The 27,792-nt window shown below is 41.2% G+C and overlaps 1 protein-coding gene across 1 annotated transcript; it reads right to left on the reverse strand.

Moving 5' to 3' along the window:
* Window positions 1-27,792, reverse strand: LOC136448638 (polycystin-1-like protein 2). Its single transcript, XM_066448313.1, has 25 exons — window positions 27,627-27,792; window positions 25,196-25,489; window positions 17,029-17,211; window positions 16,054-16,179; window positions 15,493-15,695; window positions 14,903-15,014; window positions 14,503-14,510; window positions 14,290-14,346; window positions 12,516-12,665; window positions 12,084-12,186; window positions 11,829-11,893; window positions 11,182-11,475; window positions 10,386-10,940; window positions 9,969-10,205; window positions 9,515-9,682; window positions 8,936-9,096; window positions 8,201-8,403; window positions 7,543-7,788; window positions 7,051-7,265; window positions 6,768-6,876; window positions 6,273-6,517; window positions 5,896-6,073; window positions 5,129-5,740; window positions 812-1,348; window positions 1-684 (listed from the first exon to the last, which is right to left on the reverse strand). Exons 1-25 carry the CDS (start codon window positions 27,790-27,792, stop codon window positions 512-514), a joined length of 5,400 nt encoding a protein of 1,799 aa, XP_066304410.1. The 3' UTR covers window positions 1-511.

The following is a 27,792-nucleotide window of genomic DNA, read 5'->3' on the forward strand; positions in this document are numbered from 1 at the left end:
TTTCAAGGTTTACTACTTATACAGTAAAGTTACTTTCATAATATCGTGCATACACCTGGCCTATGTTTATTCTGGCTTTGACTAAGACTGGGTTGTTGAATATTTGTTCCAAGATGTTCTTCTGTTATGCACGACATGTATATAAATTTCTGAATCGCTTACAAATCACACAAACTTGAATACAAATCGCTGGTCTTATCTAATCTATCTTCGTTATGAATTGCTACAATAGATCTGTCACTGACGAAAGATAGTGGACGCAAAACGTATCCAGTTGCTTGTGAGTACTCTTTGCATTGTGAATCGTATTACCTGGATGTCTTACCTTCACGACGTGAGTTGCTATTACAGTTTATAATTGAAACGTACACGTTACCTATCCTTATCGACTGACCAATAGACGGCGTTGAGAACAGTAAAGTACACTCTCAATACACCAAAGCTCTCACATTTTTCAGATTCAATGATTAAACTTCAGTCCACTGGAGAATGCAGTTAGGATGTAACTTCCTTAAACTTTTACTTTTGCCTTTCCAATTGCATTCTCTTTCTTATGGGCACTGTCTCCAAGAAACTCGTTCATTGTCTTCCATTCACTGTAGAGTTCTTCAACCTTCATTTCAATGTCTGTCACGATGTCATCCAGTTCTACTGCCGGAGCCTTTCCCTCAAATGCAAGCAGATCTGGACAAATAGAAGAATAATGTAAAACAAACAAATTGTAGGTCACAAAAACGACTTTTTTTATCTAGATACATATACATATAGATGAACATCGACATTTTTAAAAAACACATCAAGAAGAACTTACTTTGACCCTTGACATCCCGACGACGCCCCGTGATCCTCCACGCCATCTCCCACATCCCCTGAGCAATATCCGCTTGCTCACGTGACAGCTTCACTTCCCGCATGGTCGCCAGGGCTTCGTTGATGACAGAGATGAGCAGATTCAGCAGAATGAACATCATGGTCACGACAAAGAGGAGGAGGTACACGGGCGCCATGCTGTTGTTACGCAAAAGAGACACCACGGAATTGATGTTGCCCAACGACATGACAAAGGAACTCTCTGTCGAGTCAGCGAAGGACTTGAAGTTGCTGTGCTCCGTCCCAAACGCCAGCCATCCAAACTGGACGAACGCGAGGAAAGCGATGAAGTATATCGCCATGAACGTGAGGAGATCTTTGGACATGATTCGCAGGCAGCGGGAGAAGGAGGCTATGATGGCGTTGAAGCGCAGCAGCTTGATGAGCTTGATGACGTTGATGAAGGCAACGGCAGCGGCCACCCATGTGAACAGAGCCGAGATGCTGGCGAGCTGAACAAGCGTCTCATGGACGGAGTCTGTGAGGGCATATGAACGTGGGAATCATTATCAATACACACGTGTACATCCAAGACAATACCTTCATGTCGTAAAAGCATCCTATAGATACACCTAATCGAGATGGGATAATGGTGACACACCATGCGTATGTATCGTCAGAGCTTTGTGATATGTAAAAGAAGTATCATACGGAACAATTCATTTTACTAAATAATAGCTGTGCAGATGCACATGTATATGATTATGAGCCATGAAATAATTATCTCCATGAAAAAATGAGATATTGTTTTGGGTGTGTCTGTTTGTCTGTCTGTTTGTTTGTCTGTTTGTGTTTCCGCACCACTCCAGTCAGCATAACTCAAGAGCCTCTTGATGGATTACGATGATATTTGGTACATGGACGGGTGTTGTAAAGCCGAAGGTCAAGGTCGATTTTGGGCCCCTGGTATGTAACCTTGGTACTGCAGCGGAACTTCAATTTTTGTTTCTTTTGACCTGTATCTTTTGCTGTGGTCTTGATTTTTGGTTGGCAGATAGCTTGTGATGTAATAAAGAAGTGGTGTAGGTTTGAGCCCCTTAGCATCTTCCTCTGGAACTGCAGGGGCGTTTTTGTGAAAATCTTCTAAGGAGAATTACTGAACAAAGGAACAACGGATTTCCATGACATTTAGTATGCAGGTAACTTAGATAGAGATGCACACAATGAAATCCAAATTATGCTAATTTGGACTTAATTTGCATAGCTAATGAGGAAAATCTATATTTGCAGTGTTTTCTATTATCAGATGAGAGATCAGACTCAAATACATGTAACGTATGTAGTTTATGGAAAGCGGATCATCAACAGATACCAATTATGCAAATTAATTCGTAATTTGCATAATTAATGCAAAACACCATATCTCATCTAATTGGAAAACTATAGGACTGGCAATATGATGCTTATTATGCAGGTAGCTTAGACAGAGATATACATAATGAAGTGCAAATTATGCTGATTGTGACTAAATTTGCATAGCTAATAAGGAAAATTTATATTTGCAGTGTTTTCCATCATCAGACTCAAATACATGTAACGTATATAGTTCATGGAAAGTGGAGCATCAACAGATACCAATTATGCGAATAATTCCCTTATTTGCATAATTAATGAAAAAACACCATAATTCATTTAATTGGAAAATTATAGGACTTTCAATATTGCAACATGTGTAAGTTAGATAAAGGTGTTTATGACCAAGCATATATCATGCAAATTCGTAAGTCATTTTTACCTGCTCTTACACCCGTAGCCTTTTAAAGTAGAGCATAGCAGGTGAAGGGGGAGGGGGACTTGAGCAGATGAAAAGTTTTATAACAGGAACACATTTCCATTCCTCTCCAACCATGTTGTGAAGTTGGCACCCAGAAATGCATGATGTACCAACTGCAGAATTTACATATACGTGCACGCCGACAGAAGACCGAATCGCTAAAAATTTTCACCATAAAAATTTTAACTGTACTATGATGTTTCACTGTATATAATATATCAACAGTACTACCATCAACGGTAAAGTACGGTATTTTGCTGTTCTTCACAGCGCAACTCAGGCATCCAATGCAATGGTGACCTGTCATCATTTGTAAACATTTGTTAACATTTGTAAATATTTGTAAACATTTGTAACCTTTTGTTAACATTTGTAAACTTTTGTAAACTTTTGTAAACTTTTGTTAACATTTGTTAACATTTGTAAACTTTTGTAAACATTTGTAAACTTTGTAAACTTTTGTAAACTTTTGTAAACATTTGTAAACTTTTGTAAACTTTTGTAAACTTTTGTAAACTTTTGTAAACTTTTGTAACATTTGTTAACATTTGTAAACTATTGTAAACTTTTGTAAACTTTTGTAAACTTTTGTAAACGTTTGTAAACTTTTGTAAACTTTTGTAAACATTTGTAAACATTTGTAAACTTTTGTTAACATTTGTAAACTTTTGTAAACATTTGTAAACATTTGTAAACTTTTGTAAACTTTTGTAAACTTTTGTAAACATTTTTAAACATTTGTAAACTTTTGTAAACTATTGTAAACTTTTGTTAACTTTTGTAAACTTTTGTAAACTTTGTAAACTTTTGTAAACTTTTGTAAACATTTGTTAACATTTGTAAACTTTTGTAAACTTTTGTAAACTTTTGTAAACATTTGTAAACATTTGTAAACTTTTGTAAACTTTTGTAAACTATTGTAAACTTTTGTAAACTTTTGTAAACATTTGTAAACTTTTGTAAACTTTTAACTTTTGTAAACTTTTGTAAACATTTGTAAACTTTTGTAAACATTTGTTAACTTTTGTAAACATTTGTTAACTTTTGTAAACATTTGTAAACTTTTGTAAACTTTTGTAAACTTTTGTAAACATTTGTAAACTTTGTTAACTTTTGTAAACTTTTGCAAACATTTGTAAACTTTTGTAAACATTTTTAAACATTTATAAACTTTTGTAAACTTTTAACTTTTGTAAACTTTTGTAAACATTTGTAAACATTTGTAAACTTTTGTAAACATTTGTAAACATTTGTAAACTTTTGTAAACATTTGTTAACTTTTGTAAACATTTGTAAACTTTTGTAAACTTTTGTAAACATTTGTAAACTTTGTAAACTTTTGTAAACTTTTGTAAACATTTGTTAACATTTGTAAACTTTTGTAAACTTTTGTAAACTTTTGTTAACATTTGTAAACTTTGTAAACTTTTGTAAACTTTTGTAAACATTTGTAAACATTTGTAAACTTTTGTAAACTTTTGTAAACTTTTGTAAACATTTGTAAACTTTTGTAAACTTTTGTAAACTTTTGTAAACGTTTGTAAACTTTTGTAAACATTTGTAAACTTTTGTAAACTTTTGTTAACATTTGTAAACTTTTGTAAACTTTTGTAAACTTTTGTAAACATTTGTAAACATTTGTAAACTTTTGTTAACTTTTGTAAACTTTCGTAAACTTTTGTAAACGTTTGTAAACGTTTGTAAACATTTGTAAACATTTGTAAACTTTTGTCCACTTTTGGAGATATAGTTTTGGGTGTGTGTTTCCGGACTACTGTAAGCAGCATAACTCAAGAACTTCTTGATATGATGGATTACGATGATATTTGGTATGTTGGCGGGTGCTGTGAAGCCAAAATTCAAGGTCGATTTTGGGCCCCCTGGTATGTGACCTTGATACGCAGCAGAACTTGATTTTTTTCTATCTTTTGACCTATGGTCTTGATTTTTTGTGACAGATAGCTTGTGATGTAATGAAGAAGTGGTGTAGATTTGGGCCCCCTGGCAGCTTGTTCTGGAACTGCAGGGGCGTTATTGTGAAAATCTTCTAAGGAGAATAACTGAACAGAGGAACATTGGATTTCCATGATATTTGGTATGCATGTAGCTTGGACAGAGATGTACATAATGAAGGGCAAATAATGCTAATTGGGACTTCATTTGCATAACTAATGAGGAAAATCTATCTTTGCAGTGTTTTCAATCATAAGACTCAAATACATGTAACGTGTAGTTAATGGCAAGTGGAGCATCAACAGATACCAATTATGCAAATAAATTCATAATTTGCATAATCAATACAAAAGCGCCATGATTCATCTGAATGGTAAATAATAGGACTATCAATATTGCGACATGTGTAAGTTTGTTGAAGGTGTTTATGACCAATCATACATTATATATTATGTGTAAGTCATTTGCATAAACAGAATAGTTCACGGAGAAATGAGGTCTCCGAACTCTTGTTTGCTTCGTTTTCCTTACCGGACTGTCGTTCTTCAGCTCCGAATGACGTGCTCTCCGAAATGACTACTTTAGTCACACCAATGGCGATCGCCAGCCATGAAAACGTCAGGTTGAAGACCTCAACGACGTTCCAGAACTGGAGGAAATATTCACATCGAAGTCGGAACGCAGCCTTTATCTCTCTGAATGTCTGTATCAGTACAATAGCTGCAAAACACAGCTGCACAGCCGCCATGAGGACACCTTGTGCTCCAACATAGTCGTGAAGTTGAAAAACAGACATCCATCTAGAAGGGAACACTCCTCCAGTTGGAGTGTATTCCATCAAGTACGTTACTACACAGACAAGTTTGACGTTGTTACTCAACAAGGCAAACTCCACAAAGACAGCCCGAGTATGAGAGTCAGTCCAATTGTTGTTGAATAGGTGGGACAGGATGCCCATTGCCTGATCCTTCGTGTTTCCAAGCTGGGCGAAGTAACCGCTGTCGTCATATACGCCCATTTTTCCAACGTATGGAAGGAAGTTTTTCCCGTGATCCTTGGAGACGTTCCACGCTGACGGAACATGGAAACGGGACAGCTCTGTGGCATTGCTTGAAGGATACCAGTCAGCCATATGATCTTTACCTTCAAAAACAAAAACAAAGAAAATACCCATCGTCAAAGACAGTAAACCAAGAAACGTTTGCGCCCTTGAATATATTGTAAGATATAAGATTTGATACACTGCAAGGCAAGATAAAAGCAGAATCCACTGTCCTAAGCAAAACTAATGAATTTACCATTGCTTGACATCCTCTGTTGTCTCAAGTGCGGTACCGTTAGTCGAAACAAATGGGCGTCAACGTTCGGTATGTGTCCGCTGGCCGTGGTGCTCCTGCGCACTCGTGCTTTTTCAGGGAACAGTCCCGGAACCACGGTTTCCTCTAGCCACTGCTGAACGTCAGACCTTTTGCCAACCTGGAGATGACATCACCGAATCACATCATGAAATGCCCTAATAGCTCAGTCTGTTGAATGTCTCTTCCTATCTGCTCGTTACCGCCACTCCCTTCCCCAGTATGTGAAAAAGAATGCATTCCAATGTTGAACAGAAATACCTGCTTTTTTACTTTGCCTTGATGAAAGGCACAATGATTAGTAAGGCAGATTTACTTACTTTAAATAACTTGTTGTCAAATGTCGTGCTGACGGACTTATGGAAGTGGTAGCCTGCACTGGAGAACCCCACATTTGCCACGCACAGAATGAAGACCACGTACAGTAAGTACGACATAATCTCTGCCAGGGTCTTGCTGACTATCATCCGCCGCTGCCTGGACTCCCAGGCTCTCTTCAGGATGGATACGTCGATTTTCGGGAGACCCATCCTACACTGCTCTCTTGCAGCAAGCGAACGCTCGGCTGTTTCATGGACATTAAATTTGAATGTAAATCTTAACAATCTTGTACTTTATTTTGTACCCCCCCCCCCCCAGGACAAAAATAAATACAATGATCTATCACATTTGTTTGACATTCGGCTATGAAAGCAAGAGTCACTGATGAGTTTAGCCAAGCATTACCTACATCCAATAAAGGAAGACGAGCCACTTTTCAAAGACACCAATTGATGGCATATGCGTTGATATCAATGATGCTTTGTGGAAGATACCTTCGTGTTCTTCAGAAACTGGGGGAACCGTTTTACTACTGTCGGTCGTCTCAACTGCGGCAACCAGCTTTTTGCACAGCATGGACAGTGCAGCAGCGAGGAGAATCACCTTGAACACAATATGGGCATTTTTTTTACAATTCTGAAAGGTTAAACACCATTTGTCAACTTCACAAGTAGTTGACAGATAAACTGATAAATATTTTCTAGATGAGGGACTAGCACATAAGATAATTGGTATATATTCAGTAATAGACCTTCTTGTCTTTTATGTTGGATGTACCTTTATGGGCTCTATGATCAACGTCGACATGAAGAAGGACATGAAGAAGCTTTTGAGCCAGTCGTTGGCCTTCTCCGGGCCCCACTGTAGACTGTACAGGATCGTGAAGAACGCGGAGACGAAGCAGGACAGGAACACCAGCACCCACCCCACGTACACCATCCAGTACGGCAGCATCTTCTCTCCTCCACCTCGGGACTTGCTCGACTTTTTCTCTACAAAATGGTTTAAAGAAGAGTAGCTGTCATCTTGAAGTTTAAACTTGTTTCGAGAACCCAAGTCGTCTCAGAGTAATGCTTCAACTCTGGACTGTCAACAAATACCACTGGTTTCTGCCGGTTGATTTTAAGACTCGCATCATTTCATGTTCAAAGACAATTCCACAAAATAATCGTCTATTTCATTCAGAAATAAGTGACTTACGCTAGTTCTGAATCTGGGCAAAAAAGAATTGATCAATATGCATATGCGTTTATGTATGCAGAGAGTTACCTAGATCCTCAGCGAACACCTGCTCCCCGTCTGGCTTGTTCCCGGTCTTCCTGAAGATCTGCACGATGGCGACATTAACAGGGAGAACGGTCAGACTACTCATGACGCTGACGAACAGCTGGTGGAGGGTGAAGCTGATTGGTCCGATGGTGAGGGCCGAGGGAGACTCCACTCTGTCCTCCGACTGGTACCACATGGCGTTCGCGATCATGGTGCAGAAAAGGATGGACATACAGCAGCCAAGACCTGAACATGTTCAAACACATCATATTAGTCATGCAAGAGGACGGGGCAAATGTTTCAGTGCCATGGGCACAGACGGCTTTTGAAACTTCTTGATGGCGCTCTGTATCCTTATTCTCCCAAAGGCACTGCATGTTCAGACGTGTACGTACTGCTGCTTGCACGTATTTTATATAGCCAATTCGGATCAGTGTCTTATATCAGATTCGAAAATGATTATGTACACCCCCCTATGCACATCACATGCAATACTTTAACATTCGTTTGCTTTACTGAATTCACTCTGAATAGTAAAATATAGCACTTTTTCAACTAAGAAAAATGCACACGCATTGAAGCATTCATTCCTTTGAACAGGTGGACGCTATAACTTTATGTATCCAGAATATAGATGCCGCAGTTAAAGTGAACATACGTTGTACTCTAGTGAAGTTCCTTGAAATCCCCTTCGACACCGTTGACAGCCAGAGGTGACCGTCGGTAAAGTTTCTCTTGGTTTGAGAGATGAAGAGATGACCGAAGGACATGAGTTCTGTTTCTGATGCGCTGGGGATGGTTCTGTAGACGAGACCGTCAGATCTGTCCACAGCGAGCCAGTCATCACACAGGAAGGTGTAACTGTGGTATGGTGTGGTTAGTAAAGAAAGAAGCAACGGTTATTCAGTACTAAGAATGGGTTTTAAGTTTTAATCAAACAGTCATCACACAGGAAGGTGTAACTGTGGTGTGATAGAGAAAGAAATGATAAAATGGCGTTCAGCACCAAGGACAGATTGTAACATCGCTAAACAGTCGTCACACACAGGAAGATGTAACTGTAGTGGAAAAAGAAAAAGGATGCAAGGTCATTCAGCAACAAGGACGGGCTGTTACATAGGTCAACAGTCGTCACCGTGACAGGAAGGCATAACTGTGGTGGAGAGAGAAAGGAGGAAAGGCTATTCAACACCAAGGACGGGTTGTTACATAGCAAGAGTGTCACTGTTTTGGCTTTGGTGCAATGGGGTCCATCTATGTAATACTGACACCTTCCGTTAGCGTCTGTAACGACCCTGATTATAACAAAAGGTTCACTGTAGGCCTTATATGTGACACTTACTCCCGTTCAAGAGTCATTTCGAATATAACAGTGCAGTGAAAGACACATTACCTTAGGTCATTGTTGAGGTCATGAACAACGACCTTCTCCAGGTACCAGGAGTCCCGATTTCCCTTCCCGCTGTTGTCGTGCCAGATGTGGAGGGTCTGGAGGTGCCCCAGGTCATAGAACGTCGTCATCAAGAACGTGCGACACTCACCAGTGGTGAGAACCTGACATAGGACAAAAATAGCTTTTTTTTTCAAAGTTCAATTATTCAGACGAAAATGCAAGGATTCCCGTATTGTGTTATTTGTTGATTGAAGACCCGAAACAAGCAGCGTCCCAGGGTTCATCACTTAATATGCGTTCTTGTCAAGCACCCAGGAATGCAATTTTTGTTAATAGGTATTCTGTAATGGGGTTTTAAACAAATAATGAACAAATATTTCCTGACAAGGCCTCGAAAATTTGAGTAAGTCCAAATACTTGTGTTGGAAATTGCAGATTAACGTTGATACAAAAGCAATGAAGAACGTTCTTTCGTAAACAGAAAAAGCATATATAAACTGTATATGTTTGAGTAGAAACACACAGTAACCGTGAGTAGTTTGTTGGAATCTCTTGTGATGATGTGTCATATAAACTCACGTCCTTTTCGTTTCCCAAAGCTCGCACGTCGGTGTCGTCCAGCGATCCTGTCAGCAGGAATGCAACTTTTGAGTCGGTCCCTGACCCGACGTGATGGCCGGTGTAGACCTTCAGGAGGTACTGTAGTCTGTCGTGCGGTTTGTTGTTTGGCAGAGGAAACACTGCAGCCTGGAACAGCTCAATCATACGTTTTTAATTCATATAACCATATTGTTTTCATTCTCTTTTCAAGTGAGGATCATTTGCCTTAGATGTATTAAAGCAATAAGGAGCGATAACATCACAAACTTACCGTTTTTCATTTTGTTCATAGCCTGAAAGGTACCGACGCCAATACGAAATGCATTTCTTTTTGTCTTGGATTGTTTAACTGTGTTCTTACCCCGTACCCCCAAGCCATCTAAAATCTACTTTTTCTAATTCTAGCTGGTGCATATTCTGAAATATATGGCACCTTCATAGCGTCCAACTTGTCCGCTCGTCTTGCGAAGAACGCGCCGATCAAGAAGAGAGCGAGAAACGCCAGCACGGTGGCGAAGACACCGGGGTTTTGTCCGAGGTCTGCGCTGAAGACGGTTGAGAAGTCGATGGTGTTTGGAAGTGTGAAGAAACTGGCGGCGAAGTCAGTCCTATCTTCAATCAGATGGTTACAGAGGCAAACGGTCTTCTTTGTGGTCGAGCTGGGGCTTACCTATCGCAAAGAAATCAATAGATTATGATTACGTTACATACAGGACATTTTGCATTGTGTATTGTATCATATTTGATATAAAAATGTAAGGATCGATAGAGCACAGATTCAAAGTAAGGGGTACGTTGACAGTTCTTTGCATACATATTTGTCAAGCGAAAAACTGTCAGAATAACTTACATGACATCCCTCCTCCCTCCAAACGTGTGATCTCTCGCTCCAAAAGTTACAACTTAGCCCCCTCACGCTCACGTTGTGGCCAGTCCCTCCCTGTTTACTGCTCCGGTCACGGTTTACTCCAAGGTAGAGGACAGACGATTCGTTTAGGTTCGGGAGAAGGAAAGAAAAGTCTGAGCCAGAGCCAACGACAAACGTTGTCATGTTGTACACATCCCGTGTTGGGAAGTCGTCATAGCGAAGGTATAGTGTAAGGTTTGTACCTGGAACCGTGGGTATTACTGTAATGGCTAGTGCCTGTGGTTGGGAGCTGTTTGTTCCGTTAATGACGTGATAAACCATGTCCCCAGACTGACGTATATCGTCCTGAGAGACAGGTGTTAGGGACAAAGCAGTCACTTGCTGTGACAGGCCGAGCTCAATGTCGTCTGGAACTGACGTGAAGCTGAGCAGATGGTTTCCCGGCATCCTCTTGACCATGACGTCAAGAACGGCCGTTTGCACGACGTTGTTGTCAGTGAAGTTCCAGCAGAACGGGTTTTCTTTGTAGAATGTGATCTAAAACGTGAGACAAATGGTATTAGAGAAACAATTTCTTAAGGACCTACGAGGGTCAGTCAAAAATTAATGCAAGTGGTTTCATAACAGGCTCATTTTTTCATAAAATGAGTTAAAATTTGATGACAAATGAGCCTGTTATGAAAACATTTGCATTAGTTTTTGACCCCCTCTTGTAATTGTATGTTCGAGAAAAGTTATAAAAGAAGCTCACATAAAATCATAAGAAAACATGACTTACTTGAGCGACAGTCCAGTTTCTGACTGTGATATTGTTATCACGCGCCTCTTGTATCGAGTAGAGGAAACCAGGAGGATCTGTTATCATATCCAACAGCGCAACCGGAAACACAACATGGCCGCCATCAACTGTTATGGGCTTTTCTGTATAATTCTTGTCCAGTATGAGTGATGTAATTGTGATGCTTGTGCTGGAGATTTCGACCCTATCCATGGACATGTCGTGCACGATGTTGGAGAGAGTATCGCCGAGGTATTTGGCCGCTTCATGACAGTGTACCGCCATTGTTACAAGCTGGAGAAAAATCAATTGCATTCTATACCACCATTGTTACAATCTGGAGAAAAATTAAATGCATTTTAAATAATTTGAAACTCAGAAGGGTCCAGAATGTGTTACCTTGGTCCTGACATACATAAAAGTGATAATAACTGTTAATATTGACATTGTTCCGTGAATATAGTGTGGGTAAACATACAAAAATAATAGCAACTACTGTTCTACGGTAACGTTACATTTTTATAGTGATTTGTTTAAAGGGTCAGTCAGACAAAAAAAGTTGTTTTTGCGGATATTGAGAATTCATGTCAATCTATTTAATCGTTTCTATACATGATTAGTAAAACAATCATTTCAACCTGACTGACCTGGTCTGGACAATGTCTCGGCTGGGCTTCCACCATCAACAGACCGTCCGCAAAGTCCAGAAGTCCTAAAGTTGAAGGCACGTGTTAAAGTCAACGTCTGAACAAATACAGACGTTCATAAATTCACATCAGATTTAGATTTACCGTTATGACTTACGAGTTTCGACTTACATGAAATTTTGATTGCAGCGCAGTCATCACTAGATATATTACAGTTCGGATTTTATGGGTGTAATAATCAAAGTAAGAACATACTTGTTGCCAGTACCAAGGAGGTGTTCTTGTCAGTGGAGTTGTCGCTAGGGACCGCTAAGGATAGGATAAGGGAGAGGCTCTCAAGCGCACCCGCCCAAGACTCCTACAATAGCATTAAGAGGACTTGAGACAAAATGAAGCGTTTGACTAAGGTTCTTTTTCATTTGCAGCACCCTGTGCAGTATTGAATACGCTCTTACAACGTAATCGCCTTCAGAGTTGAACATTGCAAGCTAGGTAATGTGGCACTTTACATTCATATTCATCTGAAGCACAGCCTGTAGGTACCCATCTGAGTAAAGAGGCTGTTGTAGTGCATTTAAGGTGCTCCAGGCACCATGGGACCCCAATTTTACGTCCCTTCCAAAAGACGAATGCAGCTCCAACTTTGGTGGCCTTCCCCAGAATCTAACAGAAGCTAAGACCGCTGACCTTCCCGACGTCACTGGTAGCGTCCATGTCGACCCTCCCGAACACCCTGAGCGCGGAGACGACCGCGGGGTGCACCTGGTCCGAGGTGTAGTTCTGACCGGTCGACAAACCAACCACGAAACTGATCAGGTCCGACGAATGGATCAGCTCCTGTGGAATTTGTTTTCGTCAGATTATTCTAAAGATGTGTTGTAACCGCTCTGAACATGAATATTTACTAACATATACTAACTGAAAAAGAAAAAAATTCACTGAAACAAGAGCTTTTTAAAAAAGCTGGCGTTTCGGCTACGTTTATAAGTGTGAATTGTCTTTTCCCTTTACTTGAAGTAAAATCTGCCAGAGGAAGTCACTCAAGGGCTGTTCAGTCTATAAGAAAAATTGTCATTTTGGGAAATGAGTACTGTTTTAATAGAGAAAGGCAGATTGGGGAAAGCAATTTTGAAGTTACGTCACTTAACTTAAGTGCTTTTGAAAAAGCTGGTCTTGGCCTACAACTTGTACTTATTTGTAAAATGTATAATAGGCTCATTATAAAAGCTATCAATGTAATTATGTACATGGCACGCAATAAAACATAAAATTTGAAAAAGCACCATTGAATCATCAGCACTATGGTAATTAAGTGAAATAGAAGTTCATAACAGCTAAGGTTCTATCTAAAATGACTACCAAATGTCAAACAAATCAACAGCTACCTCATCCGTATTATTCTGGTTTCCGCATTTACAACATTTCTTCCTTATTTTCCTGGGTAATTTTGCTAAAATTCATGAAAATTCCCATAGTTTTGTGCCGAGGGGCGCCACTTTCCACGTCCGTGTTGTCTGAATGAAGTCGATACTGAACAATGGAGCATTTGCTACTGTAACAAAGAATCGCTGTTTTGCAAACAACATCAAGAGCCTCTGTTTACATCGGGGATAGAAGTTTAGTGGCGAGTGTTTTGCAAGAATCATCTTACCGCACATAGGAGCCGCTGCACGGTATTTTCCATTACAATGAACAGAAAAATTCGAATGCCGGGTTTGGAATCTATGAAGTCCTGTTCATAAGACAAAGGCCTTGTATATATTAAATGAATATTTAAAAATAACAAATATAAAATATTTCTTTATTTATTAATGAAAAAAAATGATATTCATAAATATGATATTGATAGATTAATATAATATCAATATATATTTTTGATATTCAATATCTAAAAAGAATAAAGAACCAATCCATGCACGGAGACGAACCCGGATCTTCTGGGTCCGAAGTGCTTCGCGTTGCCAGATCGGCCAAGCTGCGGTACGTATCTATTCACTCTGGACGTAATGCTATAACCTCACTATATGGTATCATTTATGCCGATTTTTGGTCGTTTTCTTGACGAAATCATTTTTTTTATTCTGCAATCTTGTGGAATAGATGTAATATGGTCATTTTTCAGGATATCAAAGTCCGAAACCACAATGCAATGATATTTCCGAACAGTTGTAGCAGTTACATGCGGTCGCCGTCCTGTGTCACATGCAAATCTAGCCTGCCTGCATTTTCGTGCTCTCTTGCCATATAAGGCAACGGCTATACAAGGATTTGAGAACGTATTGCCATATAAGGTGTTATTGTGTGCGACACAGTGTTGAACCAAGCTTCCCTGGTTCCTTCCTTGCATGCTTGAAGGTAAAAGCCAGGACAATGCGTCCCGGCGCGCATGCGCCGAAACGCAAAAAACCTGTGTCAGAACAAAAATTGCAGTGACGAAAAATAAAGAGTTGCTTTCACTTACCTCGTCAATGATGATCATGGGAAGAGCGTCAAGATATTCAACCAGCAGAGGGAAGTTCTAGACGGTGTAAATGCGAGAAGGTAGAATGAGTGTGACACAGTTTGCCCATCTACGGCAACGTTACATATCTGTATCAACGTATTTCAGTAATATCAAGATTGAGAGGAATATTAAAAATTATATAAAAATGTATGTGGTGGAGTGATCACCTACCACAATATCTGCACGTACAAGTTAAGCATGATGAAATAAGAATACAAACACCACCATGAATCAGAAAAAATATTCAACATTCATTCAGTCATAATCAAATGCATTCTGCTCTATCCGGCATCTTTGTTACAAATATACTCATGTAAGCAAAAAACAGGCAAACAAACAAACAGACGGACGGCTCAAACCTGGTGTCATCTTGCAGACGAAGGAATTGTTCATGGTGCACGGCAAATCTTCCCACCCTGTGTAAAAGGAATGTACATGGAAAATCATAGTAGTGGTTTCTGATGCATTTTCTTAGCTCAAGAACCATGACTGTTGAACCGCTTTGATAGGAAACATTAGGATTGGTAAGATGAGACTGCAGTAGTTGTGATCTCTTCATTCATGTACATACCATCTCCGTTGACAGCCGCACAGTTCTCTGCCGTCCCTCCGTCTGGTTCAGAAGGTTGCCATGGGAACGGCTCTCCTGACCACGTGCCATTCAGCCACAGCCAGGTCCCTTCCTAACAAGAAATTGTATCTTCACATTTACGAAAAATGCGACTATATAAAATCCCTTTTTAGACTCATATTGCTACATGTCCAGAAAGTATGAAAATCTTCGTCACAACATCTGCTTGAACATGTTGCCGGGGTGTTACGCCTAATGCTGTCGCTAGCGTTGGTATAGTTTTGCACTTTCGGCGATCGGGCATGACCCCTACGTGGCCCCGTGGGACACCCTGCGGCTACCGGGCTATTTTAGGCACGTCCGGGACCCGCAGTGACTTTAACCCGGACTTGAATTCAACCCAGGACCCTGTAATGAATAGGCGCCGTGGCTAATCGTGCGAACACCGAGAGGTACACCCGGTACCCGGCAGTCCACCAGGGCTACATCCCCGACGGGCACCGGCGCAATTGCATGGGACCTAAGCAAAAGGCCGGCGGTAAGCTATACCATTTCAATAATTCCGACACCGTTACACTAGAGACTCGTACCATTGCCATGTCGTTCAGCCCTATCCACCACGTCACGGCTCCGTCCCCCACGATGTTCGCCACCATGGTGTACTCCGCCAGGCTGGAGAAGGAGACTACATTCCCGCCGTGGAACCGGCAGTCCGACTGCGCCACGTCCCACGGGGCCTCCCCGGTAGTGATGGGGAGGTAGAACGAACCGAGAGACGACGTCGGCCCTGGTCCTGATAGGTTAAACCATGATTTTTTTAAGTAGCCTTTAAGTAAAGGGATGACATGAGTTTACATATCAGACATGTACTATCGCCCGATAGAGACACAGACAAGTTGTTACAATAATGTTGGTTCAGTGTTACCACAGTTTAAGTGCGTTGATCTGTGTTTTATTAAGAAAAACGCAAAAAGAAACAGCTCTTACATGTATATCCGAAAAAAGAAAATTGAATACATTCCTTATTTCTGTAATCTACTAAATGATTGACTAAAGGTGTCTCAATCTACATGTTCTTCCTTTCTGCCTATGCTGCCGACAGCAAATACATCTATGATGTACACGGGATGAGCACGTTGGAAATGTCTGACCTTCACACGTCCTGTTGTCGGGGTTCATGGTGTACCCTGTCAGACAGTAGCAGTGGAACCCCGTGATCAGGTGGTTGGCGCAACCCTGCCCGCACAAGGCAATGTCGTCTGTACACTCGTTTACATCTAGCAGGAATGCAAAACGATGTGGAACAATCATTAGTGCATGAACAACACACCACGTACGTGGAAGGCAAATGGCCGCATATTGGGCGTAGATTCATCGCTAAGAAAATATGCACCTTACTGTACTAGTATGTCAATGGACCGATCCCAGCTGTGCTAACTAGGGGTGGGTACCGGTACATAAAATTCAGGTCCGGTCCAGGTCCAGAAGGTCAGGTCCAGGTCCGGACCTGTACCTGTACCTGATTATAGTAGTGTCGCAGTACATCATATTTTGAATAGTGAGACACACGTAAAAGTCTCCAAACGTCATGTCTGGAACGATATAATTTCTTAGGTTCGCACTTTGTCTCAGAATCATAACTATACTCTCCTCGCCGTCTGCTTACTCATCCTTTAAGTGTTTCTAGATATGATTCACAGCTAACGTCTTCGAAAACGACTCGTTAAATCTGCTGTTTTGTATTTTCTTAGACCAGTTATGTGGCCGCCCGCTGGTAGCCTGGTACTATGAATTCTTAATCGGTCCATAGGCCGGTCCACTGATTTTTTACGGACCGGTTTTTTTGGACCGGTCCATTAAGAAATACCGGTTTCGTACCGGTACACGGTACCGGTACCCACCCCTAGTGCTAACCAATGAGAGCACTGCTGTACGTCTATTCCACTAGCTATAGACGTGTTCGCATCTTTGAATACTGCAACGTTACGAAAAAAGTATCTTGATCGAGGTCTAAGACGAGGGGGCTAGGAAATCGGTATATATGATTGTAGAAACTTGAGAAATCGCTAAGGAGATCAGATAAAGATCTTTTCCGGACACGTCAGGTGCTCATATGCATGACGTACCTATGACCTCCCGGTAGTCGAGGCAGCCAGGACAGGCGCAGTGTGCGTCCGTCATGCCGCACACGTTCGTGACGGAACAGCACGGCGCGCTGGACGAGGCGACACACTCACCGGGCCCGCCGTCAGGCAGGGTACTCAAGCCGCAGGTACCGGGGACGTGACGCCTGGATATGGCTGGCCAAGCTGTGTGGACAAGGACCGCGACGTTAAGGTCATGATGATTTGATTATATGATTTGACATCCGCGCGCATATCAATTTTCGTCCGTGTAAAATAACAACGTTTTCGGCCATACTGTCGTAAAAAGCAGCTGCTAAATGAGAAAATATATGCTGTGAATTGCAAAAACATCTTTCGGAAAATGGATGCTACTGTCGTCGAGTGCCAAAGTCAATTCCAAAGTCAAAGAAGAAGTTTTGAATTCGAAAGAATAAAGATGAAGAATCTATATTTCAATATACCTTACCCAGTGTGTTTAGTTTCGTTCATCCTTCCTGACCACGTAGATTTCATAATGAAAGCAACTTTTTGGCAAATGTTTTTTTTCGCATGCACGCTCGCATCAGTTTTGGTGGCCCCAGAGGATGTTATCCATATAATCAAATCAACATGGTCTAAACAACAATTCAAGAACTGCATGCAGTAACCATGAAGGACCTAAACTTTAAATGTTTTTCGGCTAATGTAAAGTTGGCGGTCTAACAAGTCCTTTTTTCGGTTCGATAACAAGGCTGCACGGCGATGGGTCAAAACTAGAGTCGATGTCATTGCCATGACGGCGTTTGGATTTCGACCGCGATTTAGCTGTCGTTAACGACAACACTTACCTTACATCGCAACCGATCATAACACTGCAACCGACATCGCTATATTTACATATCGCAGCAATCGAGTCTCTACATCGCAATCGAGTCCTTACATCACATTCGAGTCGCTACATCGCAACCGAGGCCTTGACACCGCAATCGAGTTCTTAAATCGCAATCGAGTTTTAAAACAGCAATCGAGTATCTAAAACAACAGTCGAGTTTTTAAAACAGCAACCGAACCTTAAAAAAGCGGTCGAGGATTAACTCCACGGGAGCCTAATTACATGTAGCACCTCGTTCACTTCACACCTTCTTAACACCTAATGGTTATAGGCCACCGGAGGGCGCAAATAATCGACTAGTTAGGCATGTGGCATTGGTCTCCGTTGATTCAAGGAGGTTTAATCCTCCTTGGTTGATTGGAAACATTATCCTGATTTGTTTATATATTTTTCTCATGAGATCTAATCTCATGAACGCAAACTTGAGTCAAACCACTCAAAGGACTGAGGGAAATGATTGCTGAGGACAGGAGATTGCAGAGGACGGGCTATGTAAAAATGGATGAACTGTTTGTTATTGCTTGTGACTGGAGGTGGTTCCCTGAGCCAGGTGGTTGCCCGACAAGGTTTGACTGTACTAAATTTCCTAAACTTTCACAGATTAACACTGAAATTGTTATAATCATCTGCATCTGGCACGCCCATGGATGATTGGAATAATTTGTGGGGCGTCATCAGAAACAACACACATCCACATCTCACCTGCATGTTCTTAAGGAGTAAACATAAAATCCAATAATGGATAACACTGCAAATATAGATTTTCCGCGATAGTTATGCAAATTAAGTCATATTTGCATAATTTACTTCATTATGCACATTTCTGTCTAAGCTACCTGCATACTAAATATCATGGAAATCGGTTAATCCTTTGTTCAGTTATCCTCCTTGGAAGATTCTGACTGCAGTTCCAGAGCAAGCCGCTAGGGGGTCCAAAAGTACAGCACTTCTTCCTTACATCACAATCTGCCACCAAAAAATAAAGACCACAGCACGTTCAAGTCAAATGATTTGAAAAAAAGAAAGTTGTGATGCAGTACCAAGCTCACATACCAGGGGGACTAAAAATCAACATTGACCTTCGTATTCCAAACACCGACCCACATATCAAATATCATTACAATCCATCTTGACTAATGCTGACTACAAACATCCGGAAGGAAAGGAAGAAGGAAGCACAAACATACTATACCAAACATACTATAGCAATCAGCACAAAGAGAGCGACGTGAGAGCGCGCAGCGAGCGCAGTGAGCACCGTTAGGGCCCTGTCACACTTGTGCGTATATTCAAGTGCGTATGAGTTGCGCATCAACATTTCTTTGGTTTAAGTAAAGTTTGAGGGAAAGAAGTTGTTTTTCACTTTGACCTACCGTTGTGCAGCCTCCATTTCGAACCAAAGACATGACGTCATCGGCTGCAAACTAAAAAAAAAACTGAACCAAAAATATGTTAATACGCAATTCCTGCGGACTTGTATGTACGGCTTTAAGGGCCCTGTCACATTTGTGCGTATATCATGTCCGTGTCAGTTGCGTATCAACATTTTTGTCATACGCAGACGTGCGCACAATACGCACCTAATGCGTATCTCAATCGTTTTGTGAAAGTTTTACGTTCGCAGGCACACGCAAGGTACTGCCCAGTACGCCTGATATTTTTGAAACTACCGAAAACTTTCGTGCGAACGCTGTTACGCAGCTCAGACGTTATAAATACGCAGTGCATACGTCCGACATCGGTCGAGTGCGGTACGAGCGCGCTTTATGTTCGCGCTTCATACGCGGTAATACGCTTCTCTTGCGGCACGATCTCTGCGCAGCGTACACATAGCGTACTTGCAGCGCAGATACAACGCATGATGATCGAACGTATAGCGAATGATAATATACGTCACGAATTAGTGCCGTTCGTCCTGCGATCGGGCAGCGCATTGTACTACGTATCAGTGACGTACATGTATGACAAACGCACAGATAACGAACGGATAGCGTGCATATAGTACTCGACGAACATCCGGGGTACATTCCAGATTGGGTAAATTATTGGTCGGGTATTCAATTTAGTTTAAGGGCAGAGAGAAACCAAACACAACCAGCAAAGTGTACATAACTTTTGATTTAAATAATTATTGAAATGCCCCGCGCACACGCATCCCTGTTACATACACATTAAAGTTCTACCTGTCGTTACTTGTGGAAGCGTCTTCTAATAACAGTTTTCGTAACTACTGATATCAACGCAACCAAATTCGCAGGGTAAATAATGGCTCTAAATGTCATGGAGTGTACCAAAAGTAAAATTGGTGTCCCTGTTACACATATACAAACGGTCCTACTTGTCATCAGTTGTGGAGGCGTCTTCCCATAACAGTTTAAGTAAACACTAATATCAATGCAACCAAATACGCTCATAATTCGATTAGCATCAGTGGGAAGTGCGTCAGGCATGCGGTCGGCAGACGTTGTGTACGTCCGGAATACGCTCAACATACACACCTGATACGCAGCTATTCGCTGCAAGGATAACAGTATTGCGCACTTCATATGCAAATCATACGTGTCTCATATGCTGAATTCGTTACTCATGCGCTATATGAGCGCCGCACATAACTCAAGAAATTTGATATTTTGAGCGTACAACTGCGTATTGTCAAAATTTCATACGGAGCTCACGCGGAATTGCTTATACGCACAAGTGTGACAGGGATTTAGGCCTCAGCTTGAGCGCGACGATAGCGCCGACAAGTAGAATGGGGGCATTAAAGTCATACATAAGACCAAAGGAGAGTGTTCTGGTTCGGCTGATGACATTTTTCTGAATCCAAGATCGTATATTTGTATTGGTATTTTCCGCCCACCAAATACTGACATCAGCAGAGAACTCAATAAATGTATGAAGGAATCCATGAGCACTATCAATGCCGGTTACATTACCGGTGATTTTGATATTAATCCACTCAGCAACACAAACCAACATACCACCGACCATGTTAACGATATGTTTTCATATGGCTTCTATCCACTTATATCTAATTCCACGAGAATAATACTCATTTTCACATATTAAAGAAAAGACCGGTGGAATAAATCGCTTGGTTGTGTAAGAATAGTCTTTTTATTCATTAATATATGCAACTGAGTATTTGTAAGTTGAAAGAGCCAGTCATCCTCCATAGCCCAGAAACATGAAACTATTCCACAATTCCAAAACAGGTGGATGGCTGTCTCTTCTTCCGCTAGAGTTTTATAGGCCCCATGTGGATAGTGCTTTAGTAGTAACTGTTCCAAATGTGAAAAGCAGCTCATATTGAAAAATTCTAGTATGGAAAGTTCATAAGGTAAGCTGTAATGTTGTTTCCAAGGTATAGGTGTATTGAAGCGTTCTTCCCAAGAATGTTGTATTTTGTTAGGATTCACACATCTTTGCTTTTTTCATGAAAAGATTTACAAATATTTCTATACTTTTTTTTCTGAATTCCAAGTCCTGTCCCTAAGTCGGCGTACAAACCCATAAATCTGGGGATGCCTGCCTTAAAAACGATTTCCAATAGACTGAATTCGTAGAAATATACTGGCTATATTGAAGTTCTGGACGGACATATACAAATTTTGAGGTGAAGTTCGCGTAAGTAAGAAATCCATTTTCTGAATCCAAAATATCATTCAGAAATCAAACTCCTCCCGTATCAAAAGCTGTCAAAAATAATGGTCTTTTATTCTAAAATGTTTCTTATTTCAAAAGTTGAAATTTCTTCTCCTAAAACAAACAAGTATGGGGAAAGAAGGCAACCCCAGGTATGTCCGAAGACCGTGGATTGCAATTCATCAACAAAGCGATAAACTCCACGGCCATTCCGGGACGATTTAGAGATAACCCACTCAACGGCAATACCGTCACTAATAGCGGCGATTCGCCGTGGAATTCATCTATTTAGTGATGAACTCCACGGACATTCCGAGACGATTTAGTGATGAACTCAATGGCAATGCCGTCACTAATAGCGGCGATTCACCGTGGAATTCATCGATTAAGTAATGAACTTCACGGTCATTCCGAGACGATTTAGTGATGAACTCAATGGCAATGCCGTCACTAATAGCGGCGATTTGCCGTGGAATTCATCGATTAAGTAATGAACTTCACGGTCATTCCGAGACGATTTAGTGATGAACTCAACGGCAATGCCGTCGCTAATAGCGGCGATTCGCCGTGGAATTCATCTATTTAGTGATAAACTCCACGGTCATTCCGAGACGATTTAGTGATAAACTCCACGGAAATGCCGTCACTAATAGCGGCGATTTGCCGTGGAATTCATCGATTTAGTGATAAACTCCACGGTCATTCCGAGACGATTTAGTGATGAACTCAATGGCAATGCCGTCACTAATAGCGACGATTCGCCGTGGAATTCATCGATTTAGTGATGAACTCCACGGACATTCCGAGACGATTTAGTGATGAACTCAATGGCAATGCCGTCACTAATAGCGGCGATTCGCCGTGGAATTCATCTATTTAGTGATAAACTCCACGGTCATTCCGAGACGATTTAGTGATGAACTCAACGGCAATGCCGTCACTAATAGTGGCGATTCGCCGTGGAATTCATCTATTTAGTGATGAACTCCACGGCAATGCCGTCACTAATAGCGGCGATTCGCTTGAGTGTGGCATCACTATGTATTGTCTTTTTTGATGTTGGAATAAGAAAAACGTGGAATTCATCGATTTAGTGAGGAACTCAACGACTATGACGAGGCGATTCATAATTCATCGATTTAGTGATGAACTCCACGGCCATGCAGAGACAATTTAGAGATGAACTCAAAATTATGAACCCCACGGTCGCAGGAATCGTAATGAGATATACGGCCGCGGGAATTACCAATTTGATAGCGTCCGACTTTGGAACCACGGAGCACTGGCCGGTCATGCCTCATATTTCCGGCGCGATTTCTATATTATGACAATTGGGAGGGTACGTTGCGAGTACGTCACCTTCGCTGAAAAAAACGCATTTCAACTGGTAGGTGGTTACATTTGGAGTTCGTTTGTTTGCTATGTGCATAATGTAACATTTTTTCGGGATCAAACTACATGAGCCATTTGCTTTGCCATTCCCCGAGGGCGTTCAGATCTGCTTGCAGAAGTTGTGAATCATTCGGGCTTGTGCGTCAGTGTGCCGGTTGAAATGGCGATTTTTGTTTTAGACTTTAAAAAAAAAACGCAAGTGGCAAAATGCCGCGAGCTCACCGCGAGCTTGCCGGGAGCTCACCACGCTGTTTGTTGTGTAAAAAGTGATATGTTAGTTTCAAATTTATACATATATTCGTATATTCTAAAATATGTTACCTTTATTGCACCTAGTGTCACAAGTGAACATCCTTAATTATCGCCTCAAATCAATTTTTGATGCATTTCACTAATTGTACATTGTATTTTGATAAATTGACAACACTGCGATTTCCAATGAATTGAAATCACTATCATCATCAAACTACATTCGGTCCATCCCCCTAGCTATTGATCTGTTTGCCAGTTTGGTTAAACCTATCTATCTATGTATCTATCTATCTATCTATCTATCTATCTATCTATCTGTCTATCTATCTATCTATTTTTTTCATTAATTTTTTAAAATAATATATCTATGTAGAATAACAAAATTGAGAATCAGCGCACATTGTGCTGTGGCTTCGCGGTTCCCGGATTTGTCTGGTTGACGTTGTGCCCCTGGGAGAGGCACATTACTGGACATTTTTCTCACTTCACTCATCAGGTGAAAACGAGTACCTAGCTTCGGTTAGGGACGTCACTCTGATAGGACGTTAAATGGAGGTCCCATCTTTGAGGAGATCCTGACCTCCCGATGTAGACACCATTATAGACGTTATTTATCTTTTTAATGAAGTCAAACCCTTCACTAGTTATAGACAATTACATTATTTTGTATAATTTAGATAAGCAGCTTTTATACCTATTTTGTACACTGTTCTTTTATGTATGTTATTTGCATTTAGCCTTCGGGCATGAATTTGCAATAAACTTATTATTTAATCATTATATACGAAATCAGGTCCTTCTTTTACATGATTAATGAGGAAAAGTTGAAATCCCCTTTCAATGTGCTATTTTTGGGATGACGACCAATATACGAGGACACATATGGACAGTGACAGGCTTTGGGTCAACATGTGGGCAGTGCTTTTCAAAATGTCAATGGCGCTTTAAGGCATATGAACTGGGAACTGTGACATAGAGAGGAAAACCGATTGATATATCGATTATGTAAATATGGACATGATTTGTTTAATAAGTTTTGTACTTCAATCATGTACTTTTGACAAGTCTCCATGTTGTTCAGTTTTTCTGTGTCATATGGTTTTGTCATTACAGTTGTATTTGCGTATTAGTTATTTTGATATCGATACTAGGCAAAGTGTTCTGTACTGTCCCGCTAAACAGGCTGAGAAGTGCAACAGACAGAAAACTCAGGGAGGAACAGGCTGGATTCCGACCCAACAGGTCCTGCAGTGATCAAATATTCACATTACGAAACATTATTGAACAGAGTCTTAAGTTCCAAAAACCAATATCCTTAAACTTTATTGACTTTAAAAAAGCATTCGATAGTATACACAGAGAATCAATACTGAGCATCAGTACTCAGAATCAGTACTCAGAACATATGGTACACATGAAAGGTTCACAGACATCTTACGAGGGATCAAGTTGTTGTGTGAAGGTCGACTCAGCTATACTGACAGCTTTGATATGGTCACTGCAGTAAGACGGGTGTGTTCTATCCCTTCTGTTGTTCATTATCACCATAGATTATGTTATGTGTAAAGCCATGGACAACCCAAACTTTGGCCTAGTCTGGAAAGGAAGTAGTCGTCTGACCGATCTTGACTTTGCAGACGACATTACCTTAACAGCCGAGTCCCATCAAATTCTCCAAGATATGACCATCAACACAGAGACAAATTCAGCCAAAGTAGGTCTGAGAATTAGCGGCAACAAAACCAAAGCAATGCAGGTTGGAGAGCACCCCCCCCCCAAACACACATCTTTCAAGTTAACACCATTCGGCGAAGCTATGGGATCGCTGAACTCTAGTTGTAGAATTGATTAGCCTTGCTCTAAATGATGTAATGGTGATGATGTAATGATGATGATGTAATGATAATGATGATGTGCTTACTTGCTTACTTACTTATTTCGAGACCTTCCAGTCACGAGTCGAGATGGCAGCCCAAGTGTTTTGGTCCTTTATCGCCTGGAGCAAACTATCCACTTCAAGGCCGGTGTCTTTCTTGAGAGTGTCTATAAAGGTTGCTGCGGGTCTTCCTGGCCTCCTTTTCTCATGCTTGGGAATCCAGAGTACCAGGTCAGCTACTTCTTCCTTGCTCCTGAGGTAGTGTCCGTCGAACTTCAACCTCCTTGTCCTGATCTTATCGGTCAGCTTTGGTAGGCCAGCATACAAGTCTTTGTTGGTAATATGTTGTGTCCAGTGGATGTTGAGCGTTGTTCTCAGAAGCCTCGTGTAACACCCATCCAACTGCTTTTCTAACTTGGAGGTAACTGTCCATGTAAAAGTAAATCAGTCATCCTCAATTGAGGTGAAGTGCAATGCTTTTTCAAGCAGCTAGTGGTAGTGCAATGCGGCTTCGCTGCGGCTCGCTTTTTTTGGCCAAGCACACCGGGTCACCCCTACTCTTCTCGATAAGTGTGTTGGGTTATTTTACGTGCAGAGGCTTGACGCTTGAGGCTTACTCCCGAAGCTCCCTCAGGAAGAGCCTCACTTTCAACTTGTGTGAGAGAGTTGATCTCCAAACCTTCTTCATCTTGTTACAAGCCCGCCAGGCTGCTGCTTTTCTTGCTGCTATGTCCCTTGCTGTACTTTCCATTCTGGACTTTTACTTCCTCCAAGGCAGTACCATCGCTTGTCTTGAGGCAGTAAGGGGTTGGAATGTTAAAGGGCATAAACTTTGTTTTGCCAGCGTTCATGCAGAGACCAACCTTGCCCACTGAGCTCTCCACACACCCAAGCAGTTCCTGAGCTTGTTGAATTGCCTCTGATATTAACGCAATGTCATCAGCGAAATCCAAATCAGTCACTGTCTTCGGGCCAACTCTTCTGCTCCTCCTCCTCTCTATCTGTAGACCTCCTCTCTACCGTCAATATCCGTCCTCAGTGCATAGTCTGTATCTGAATCTGTATCTATATAGCCGATACCGCCATTAGGCGCAACACACCAGCTTCGCAGGCACTCGGCGCGACAGCAGCTGGTTATGTTACACCGAACGGTCTGTTACACCTAGTCTTTGCATATCTGACTGCAACCGTTCCTTAAAGCTACTTAGTGAAGATACTCCTACAGTACTTGATGACAACGAGTTCCATTCTACTATGGTTCTCGGAAAATGCGAATTTTTGAACACATCAATCCTTGGCTGATAACTCTGGTACTTAAAAGCATGGCGATTTCTAGTCCTCTTCTGAGCTGGCATTAGATACTTATCAGTCTGTAACGTTGGGTAACATAAATTCGCGGGTTACTTAAATTCGCGATTTTTCGAAAACGGGGTATTTAGGGATATGTGCTAGATGCAACATAAGTAATACCGCTAGAAATGCAAACCTGACAGACTAACGTATTCAGAACACTGTCTGAAAAGCTTCGATAAGCATGCATTAGAAGGCGACGAGGTCAAAAACTCTGTCCCTTATTGGAACAGTCTGAGGGCTTCGTGGGAGAATTACACAACATGGTTGTCGGCTGGTTTATAAGACAAATGTCACATCCGCTTCCTGCTAAACACAATTATTTACAAGACAACTTATTACAATCTCTTTTGCTAACCTGCAACTGGATTCTAAGTGTGATCAATCATCAAAACTCCTCTCTGTTGCTACAACCTACGGCACGTGTATTTTCCCGCCGCCATATTGTTGACCAGAATCCTGTTGTCAAGCAGACGACAAAGGTTTGTGAGGAACACTTTTTTGTCTAAATGTTGCGTGTGATAGTGGACTGAGGAAGATATTTTCCTCAAAGTTTGCTCCTAACACAACAAGGAACACATGGACATAGTAGTATTACCATTGCTACGGCATCCGGCTAACTTGCCATGAATAATGTAACGTTACACGTTGCCATGACGATGGGCCGACTTTGACTGAAGTTCTACCGACTCTACACACGGGTTGTTCCCGAACTGGCCTGATGTGTGCGGTACGGCCGTTTTTTCGTGTATTTTTTTTTACTTGGACACGCCTATATCCATAGCACTCACCTCAAGTCAAGGATGGAACGAATAGCTACTGTATAAAATATAATGAGCGGTAAGATATTCAAGACGAATCTTCTCTCCCGAAATAATGTTCACACCTTTCCGACAACACCGTCATTGTGCGTGCGGCGGACGGTAGTTTCAAGTTGAAATATTATGGTGTCAGCACGACTAGAGACAAAATCTACCATATATGTGATTAGTGCAAAGATAGTACATGATACTGACAGAATAATAGAAAAAAAGGATGGTTTATTGTTCTGCTAGATGGATTTCAGTCAACCATTATCGGAAAAATGGCGAATTTATGTTACCCAACGTTACGTCTACAGGTTTATTAGTCATTTTGTACATCATGCAAAGTCTGGACGTTGTTCTTCTGTATTCAAGGGACATCCATTGCAGATCAACAACAATCACATACAGCCTGATATGGAGCTAGTGTCCCCCTGTAGCACCCCTGCATACAAGTCAAAGAGTTCAGTTTCACCATCAGGGGAGATGACTTTTGCCTTTGTGTCCTGGTACATGCTGGCTATGGCTTCCACCAGTTGGTCAGGAATACCGTATGCCTTAAGTATCTTCAACAT

Source organism: Branchiostoma lanceolatum, chromosome 1 (assembly GCF_035083965.1).
Source record: "Branchiostoma lanceolatum isolate klBraLanc5 chromosome 1, klBraLanc5.hap2, whole genome shotgun sequence".
NCBI classification, from domain to species: Eukaryota; Metazoa; Chordata; class Leptocardii; order Amphioxiformes; family Branchiostomatidae; genus Branchiostoma; species Branchiostoma lanceolatum.